The sequence below is a fragment of the Opisthorchis viverrini genome, assembly GCF_000715545.1.
Source record: "Opisthorchis viverrini unplaced genomic scaffold opera_v5_341, whole genome shotgun sequence".
Lineage (NCBI taxonomy): Eukaryota > Metazoa > Platyhelminthes > Trematoda > Opisthorchiida > Opisthorchiidae > Opisthorchis > Opisthorchis viverrini.
This window is the reverse complement of record NW_008751984.1, coordinates 322,957-331,349: the sequence shown is the minus strand read 5'-3', so window position 1 is coordinate 331,349 and position 8,393 is coordinate 322,957. Positions and strand designations below refer to the sequence as shown.

General features: G+C 44.4%; 2 protein-coding genes across 2 annotated transcripts in view; one reads left to right on the top strand and one right to left on the bottom strand.

Annotated features, from left to right (window-relative positions):
* Positions 1–1,184: 1,184 nt before the first annotated feature.
* Positions 1,185–8,393, bottom strand: part of T265_10035 (hypothetical protein) — a gene marked incomplete at both ends in the record, with an annotated part of 26,777 nt that continues 19,568 nt past the window's right edge. The window contains 3 exons of the mRNA XM_009176283.1: positions 1,185–1,634; positions 4,388–4,781; positions 7,313–7,666. Coding sequence (XP_009174547.1) covers positions 1,423–1,634; positions 4,388–4,781; positions 7,313–7,666 — 960 coding nt within the window. The remainder of the gene's footprint in view (positions 1,635–4,387; positions 4,782–7,312; positions 7,667–8,393) is intronic.
* The window catches only part of T265_10034 (hypothetical protein), a gene marked incomplete at both ends in the record, with an annotated part of 8,043 nt that continues 3,563 nt past the window's right edge, over positions 3,914–8,393 (top strand). Inside the window, 2 exons of the mRNA XM_009176284.1 lie at positions 3,914–4,072; positions 5,116–5,256. Coding sequence (XP_009174548.1) covers positions 3,914–4,072; positions 5,116–5,256 — 300 coding nt within the window. The remainder of the gene's footprint in view (positions 4,073–5,115; positions 5,257–8,393) is intronic.

Here is an 8,393-nt window from a genome sequence, read left to right as displayed (position 1 = left end):
AATGTAGGGTTTTCTTTGGGGACCCTACCCGGAGCCGACGACTCAACAGTCTAACCTGCTCGGCTGCAGGGGGTTGGCCCAACCCGAGGGCGCAGGGAATAAGGCATTACTGTCTCATTCCTGATGCGGCTGCGCACAGCAGGTGCCTTTTGAGCAGCACCGGGATCTTTGGTTTCAAAGGTATTTCGACCGTATTGGATAATGCGCCGGCGGTCACGGTCACGGTCAACCGTTGGGCGATCGAAGTGTGCAGTTTTTGAGCCGACCTTTCCGACCACTACGTCAAGGTGGCAGCTTTAGATCGGGAAATTTTTTTCCTGATCCCACAGGACCTTTAAACTTTCTCGGCCTCCTCCCTTTTCTAAAAGACATCAACCCCTTGCCAACATTTGCCCAAATCCTGTCTACTGGGAATAGTTTTTGGCCTAGACACGACATTTGATAATCTGCTTGAACATCTTCTTAAATATCGGGATCATGCTAGACATTATCGTATCTCTTCCACCAGTTTCTCCATACCAGAGAATTTGGAAACTTCGTGCGTTAAACCCATTCACCTCCAGTCGTGTTGAAAATTATAGAGAGGACAAGATCACGACACCGTCTCACCATGGTCTACCCTGCTATTGAATGAATGCACAGTTGCTTTCCTTCCTTCGAAGTAAGGACACTTAAGGATCCATCTATATGATCACTCTTTAAGATAGTTACTGACTGCTACACCAGTCAGTTGAAGAGATCCTGTTGTAATACGCTCCAGGTATTCCGCCCGATGGAAGCATGAAGGTTGAGATACCGTCAGATTGTCAAAGTCCAGATAGAAGCAGTTGAGATGCCGAAGTTGAATTCAAATCACGAACCTTCCCATGAGTAAAATCGTACCTCAGCCACCGAGCAATCTCGGGCTCAAGAAGTTTTGTTTTCGGCGTGTCCAGGCCCCTCCTCACCTTACTATTGGTAATGGCACTCAACGCCTGGCGAACAGAACTTTATCATCCAAACGACTAATGGGATATCAGACTGTTGCGCTGGTTGGTGATACCGGGAGCGGTTGTCCTGGATGTGACTCAAAGACTTTCATCATTTATAACATGACTTAGCTAACCTAGGAGAATGGTCCGTCTGGCAACCCACTGATCAAAATGCACAGAAAAGTAGATTCTTCTGAAGAACATAATCTTGAAAACCAGTTGGACATCATACTTCAGTACTGAACCACTGCATGGACGCAGAACCGATAACAACAAAGGGAAACAGAAATATGATGTGAGCTCGCAAGTAATGTAGAAGTATATACAAATGGATACAAATAATAAATATTGTCAACTGGAATCTTTGTGAAACACCCTGGTGATGAAGTGTTTGAATAGCAATCAAGTCAAAAACCCAAGCTGTCACTGAGGATCAATTCAATGAGATAGCCTAATCATAAATGTCACTGTCATTATCATCAAAGAATTCCTCCATTTCCTCCGAGGTGAACCCACCGCTGAAATCGGAATCATCATCGCTTGAATAGTATCTGGGAGGTCCGCTTGGCCAGAGTTCTTTGAAAAGAAGAAAATCTCTTAGTTTCTGCGGAAGTGGGAGTTGGCTGACTAGTTCCCAATAATTTGGACATTCGGGCCGGCGTTCTAAGTCAACGAAAGAGATGGAGAATCATGATTGCAATCAAGATCCTACATGTGATATTGATTTCGACTACGATCAGTTGTGCAGTTGGGCAGGAACAACTAGTAACGATTTCCCCAGGCCGCACAGAACAGTACGGCTAATAAAACTAAGAACGGTGATGTGAAAGTCACATAGAAGGGGAAGGAGGGAAAGGGAACCTGGAAAAACGGCAGATCCAAAAAAGACTAACACATCTCAGACCTCGGGGAGAGACCATTCCCACATGTTCACTGTAGTACCCTTTTGTTGAGGCTGATTACGGCACATACTTGATACGAACCACCTCCACAGGGCCAGCATTTTTTTAAGGAGGAAGAGAAGCTGCGGGGGAGTCACTGAACTAAGCTGGATAGGACAGGACGTTGAGGGCTGACCAAAAAGTGTTTACCACTTTGGTTATTTGTGATCAGTCCTCCCCTGCCAAAATTCAGACGGCCGTCCCTTTATTGTTATTAGGGATGACGTCAACATGCTGCTTCGGTAACTGTAATGATTGTATGGGTCGCAAACTGACCATAGAAAAACCAGAGGGGTTTGGGGCCTTCCGTTCCCAGTGTGTTCATGCTGTTATCGAAGTATACCGGTTTATACATATAGCTGTGTTCCAGAGTCATTATTTGTTTGCTGAATCAACCTAAATATGAAGCCCGTTTGTCCGGTGTAGGCCTCGACAAGCCTTTTACAAGTGTAGTGCCCAGTTAGAATCAAAGCTAAGCTAATAAGTGAAGAGCCGTCTTGAGAAGACAAAGCAACCGTAAGAATGCATGGGCCACCTTCGATTTTTGAACATGAAGATCAGGAAGGTCACCGCTTCAATAACGGTGTAAAGATTCTGGCGGATGGAAGCACCAAATAAGTAAATGAATCTCCCAAAGAGTGTTACTCCACAATAAACTCAACCACTCAGCACGTTGAACCGGATGCAACCTTTATCGCGAGCTGAATGGGATGACCTAAAACACACCCAAACATTGGACAAACGAATCAGACGATGCAGTAACCAGAGGATTGATGCGGCCAAAGTCGCCGAGTACGAATCAGATAGGTCAATTTCAAAAGTCCCCTGAATTTCGGACAATAAGAGCACGAGTGGAAGATCCAATCAATAGAATCACTCATTGGCACAACCGATCACAATCGAAGACCACCACCCTCAGGAGAAAGTATATGAATTTGCGTGCGCTACTACTCGACGCATAGCTCCGCTCCTTAACTGGTGACGAAACATTTGCAACAAAATTATCAAACTCAAAGAACAACTTGACCAACAACTGAACAAACTGAGCAGTCAACACTCTTCTATTATGTACCATTTGCAGACTGAGTTTTGAAAATCATCATTAACAGGGAGAGACAACGTAGTTAATTTGAAAGCAAACCCGGGGTTGCCATTTATGGATTGTGTGACCGTCGCTCTCCTATTCGTATGCTGGTATCCACCTTTCATCTTCTGAAGGGGTCGCGTACTAAATTATACCTACAGGAGGCAACTGGCGTGTAATCATCAAAAGAATGGTTTCTCACGGAAGTGCAAGTAGGACAGTAAGAAATCCACGTTCAGATGGCGCACAAAACAACACGAATGTGGGGGTTCGAGCGAGAAAACCGTACATAGGTGAGTTAGGGGTAGAGGATATAAAAGGTTTCTGAACCACTAGGCTGGGATTTTTGTTGACGTATCCTTTCCCTTGGTACTTGCGCTGTGTACTCTATATAACTTTTTGACACAGAACCTCAAACCTACTACAGAAAATGCTTGGATCCCGATCACACAGTGGAAGTGAGACCAGTTTTTTTAGAAGGGTTTCGTAAACATTCGGTGGTTCTATAATTGATAAAGAGGCCAAGAGAGCACGTTACTCGGGTTGACCGGGTTTTAAAGGAAGAAGACGGAGGACAACTAATGAACAAGACCTTTTCCGATAAGCACAATGCTAATCAATGCTGTGTCAGCTGGAAGGTCCTGTTGGTCAATGTGAGCACCCAAATCTTACAGCTGATAGAGGTATTTTGAATAATTTTGATCGGGTTTGTTGGCACTGGTCGTGTCGCAATCGGATAGATCAAAATAGGTCACTTTTTGTCAAGCTGACAAAATATAGACAGTTGAAGAGCTAAGACGATAATTTCGAGAACTGTGAACCTTAATGTGAAGCCATGGAGAGCTGATTTGAGGATAGCTGAAACGGAAAGTGTGTGGTGGTCTAGTTATAACAACTTCTCAGTACCATGCCATGCCATGCGAAAGAGGCACGAAGGTCCAGAAACGGAAAGTGTGTGGTGGTCTAGTTATAACAACTTCTCAGTACCATGCCATGCCATGCGAAAGACGAAGGAAGGTCCAGATACCGCCAGGTTAACCAAGCCTAGACAGGAACAGTCGAGATCTAGAGGCTGGGTTTGAACCACGGAACTTCCAATCGACAGGTTCCAGCTTTAAACAGTGAGCCATCTCGAACTCAACTTCGTATAAGAAAGAAATAATCCATAGCTGTTCTTCTACACGGGAAGCCACTGAATTCATACGGAAAATAAAGAAAACGTCCCGCTGTTCGAAAGGGGAAACAATTTATTCCGATAAAAGCGACGTCCTATCTAGTGGCAAGTAAGCTACTGGAAAAATATCGCCCACTGGTTTGTCCGATAAGTATAATGCAAGCAACACAGACACACGATAAGACAATATTTGATCGAAGTGAATTGTGGGGCTCACCTTGAAGCGTTATTAGGTGAATACGGATACGGACACGACAGCAGACCAGCAACGAAGGCGGGTCAATACTAGCGGAATCGGTAACTGCCCCAACGGACTTGAACCGGTGTGCCGTCCATAAGCTGAACACAGAAGATAGGTCGGTTCTTTGTGTCACAAAGCAATCTGGTTGGAGTAAACATTGCGGAAAACCAATGCACTCAGACAGATGGGTTAACCATTTGATTTCCTCTGGTGCTAGGAGGTGCCAGCTTTTGATGTCTTCATGCTTGAGAGCATTTAATTTCGAAAACAACGCTGGTGTCGAGAACATGACTTCAAAAAACATGTTGCACAACTCGACCATCGGTGGATTACGCTCAGCGCGCCGTTTCGGTCTCGTTATTTCTTGAACCTGTGAGAAAGGGTTGATCTGTGACTACCGGATGACCAGATGGAAGATAACATAGACAGACAGTGAAACTACCTTGGGTTAGCTGATCGGTACGAAATTAATTCACCTACAGTCTAGTTAAAAAAGCATAAGAGTTGTGATGTTGCCAGGTTAAACAAGACCATCATCAGGCGCGGGTTCGAACCAAGAACTTTCCGGTGCTCATCTTCGCGCCTTAACCACTGAGCTAGTACAAGCTCAAAGTTACCGCTGACGCCGCTTGTTGAAACAGTGCTATCAACTAATAATAACAATGATAATAATCATTCAGTTATAACATCTTTCCGGCGCCTAGCTGCCACCAGAAAGGAGCACGAGGGCTGAGATATTACCAAGTTGCCCAAGCATAGACAGAAGCAGCAAAGATGCAGAGATCGGGTTGGAATCACGCACCTTCCAATCAGCATGTGCGTGTTCCAACCACGGAGCTATCTCGGTTGGTAGAATTGGGTCAATAGCGAACACCAATATTGCTCCGCTATCCAATTGTGGATGAGAAAAGGGCCACTTGGGCAGTGTCTCCCTTCGAGTGAGGTCACCACCAAGACTATCTCCTCAGGATGGAGGCGTCCTCAGCGGAATCAGTCGTAATCACCGCATATATAACCGCAGTACCTCTTGAAAGGGCAACTGTGCAACTCCCAATTATGACATCCAATTTGAGTTCACTTAGCTACTGTAGCATATGGTGTTCATCAGTTTCGTTGGTTTACATGTAAGTATCGGTGATGTACAACCTTGCTTACTGGGCTTCGGTTCATGAGCTTTCTTTTTGTTTTACATCCACAGAAACTGTCGTGAACACCTGCCTTCGGAGAATTAACTGCCCCATGGTGCTTCCATAACGTGCATACTACACCACCCTTAAGGATCAATGTCTCGGGTTCTTCTACCCACTATCTCCATCCTGTTTTGTCTGTCTCACAATCACGCGTCAACATTGTGTCATGAATAAGACCTTGACGAACATGTCAACTTCGGTTCCGTGATTTTTTAAGGGACGCTATGTGATTTCCCACTATTGTTTTTACGTTCCACCCATTGCAACATATATAATAACAGAACAAGAACAACCACACGCACGCACATTTTAGTTGTATTTTTATTCATAAGGTGCACCTAACTTTGTAATCCATTTAAGCGTGATACTCAAACCTTATTAATGTCTCTCGCTTCTGATATTCGAACTCAACGTCTATTTATTGGAGCACTAAAAAATGTAACCAACCCAAAATCCACCCGCTCTTTAAAAACACTTTCGGAAGATACTAAAAGAAACCGAACAAAAACCGGATGGTACAAGAGCACGGACGGTGTTGTATGTGACACTTATGTTGTGTCTAATCATGCGGAACAGACTGTTGGAATGTGTGGTGAGATATTCCGTTGTGGCTGAAGGGGCAGTCTCCCAGAAACCAATACATATTCTCGACTGACTCACACAATTGGAACATTGTGAATCTGTGCAACGGCCCATCTTAATGTTATATCGAACGAGGGTTTTTAGCGCCACCTACCTAAGCTTGAATAACAACCACAGAATACATTTGGTCCAACTAGCATATGCTAATATGGCAGCAAAAGCTACGGAGATCATTGGGACCTGGATAACTGTCGAATTCCCGTGAACTGCTCCATCGTAGATTTCAGCCTCACTAGCCCCCACAAATGCTGCTGAGTTTGCCGATTTCGTTGAACGATGTACTGGCAGTACTCAGGATGCCCACCGTTTGGAGTGAGGGTTAACTAGCAACTCTGTCAATGGCAAAGGCATATACATCCAGGCCTCACCTTGGGGACCAAATAAGCCATTTGGGGAACCGGAAAGTGTCCTTTCTTAAGTCTTAGGCTTTCTTTATCGCGATGATGGAATGCGATGGGAAAAGTTCGCGCTATCGGAGACCTCCTACACCACTTTGGAAAATTCCTCGCAGAAAACAGTGTCGTGATTTTAACTACCCATGAGCACAATGATATATAAGTCAACTGGCGTAGTCGAATCAAGTTTACAAGGATGAAATGACACATTCCATTGAACCTGTGTGCCTTTCACTCAAAATGACCTGGTTATTGATGACGCAACATGCCTAGTTGTGCATCGAGACTTCTCCGAATTCTACAACGGCCTTTGGTGAAGTGGAACTCGATTGCCCGACTGAGTAGACGGTAGTCACACGTCACGCCAGTAAATTAGTCGAGAACAAGCATGGAAAACCCATGCAAACACATGTCGAATAGTACACGCAAGAGCAAAATTAGGTTGAAATTCGGGTTAGGATGAACATCAATATGTCTCCAGGATTGGAAATTGCGCAGGTATATCTCGAAAAACAACAGTCCAAAATGTGGCATGTATACGAACCAATGGCAAACACCGCACTAAATGACAACGTTCCCAGAACAAAGAGGATCCTCTTTCGAAGGTCAATCAGGAACGTCGATCATAACGCTATTTATTAATAATCCAGAACAGCCAGTAGAAAAGTACTCACTAAGATTGAATTTTCCAAACCACATAAAACGTCCAACGGGCGTAACAACAGTGTCGACAAGGAACAGTCATCATTGTGGTAACGCAGGTTGTTGAAACGCTTGGGTATTTGTGGCAAAACACGATCGACTTTCCATAAGTCGTCTTCTGAAAACGCTTGAAACAGATCTCGAAAGCACCGGTATTTCACGTTATACGGAGGATTGAACAGAGTTGTCATGCATTGCCTAGCATTCCGGTTCAGTGCATTCTGTTGTAGGGTGAACAGGGGTAGTAATAATAATAAATAATAACAAATAATAAATAGTACTCGTTCAGTTGTAACATCCTTTCGGTGCCTAACTGCCACGCCACCCTGAAGAAGCATAAGGTTGTTCAAGCACAGACAGCAATAGTCGAGATGTCGGGGTTGGGTTCGATCTTTTGGTCAGTAAGTTCGAATCTTGGCCACTAAACTACTTCGAACTCAGTGAACACGGGTGAAGCGAAATGAATGGTCAACTTGGGTCGGTCAGTTCCTGGAGAAACCGCAGACGACGAATCCTCGTTTAGACAATGTAGTTTCTGTTCAGTGAGAGTTGGTGACAGTACTAGCGAAATACACCCATTTGCAAACGAATTTGGATTTTGCGAGAGACGCACTTGGAAACCAGCTGAATATCTCGCTTGTGATGTTTACAGGATAATACCAAGAGGACTGAGACAACCTTGAGAAACCGGTCGTGGGCTGCCGAAGAATTTTCAGCAACCTTATGAGTAGTGCATTACGTATGTATATGTATCGCGATATCTTGAATATCGTAGCAACTGAAACATGAGGCGGCTTGGTACAGCAATTCAGTAGCCTGTAAACACCACAAGCGAGAGATTTAGCTGGGTTCCAGATGAGTCTCTCACAAAAACCAAGTTTGTTTGCATATGAGTGTATTCGGCTAATTTCGTGCAATTTGGTTTCAAATAGAACATAAGGTTGACGAGGACTGCGCCTACCTAATGAGCCCTAACAAGGGCGAAAATGGTCGTGGGCTGTCGAAGAATTTTTAGCAATACGCATGTGGTGACAGAACTCTTTGGAGGTGAGA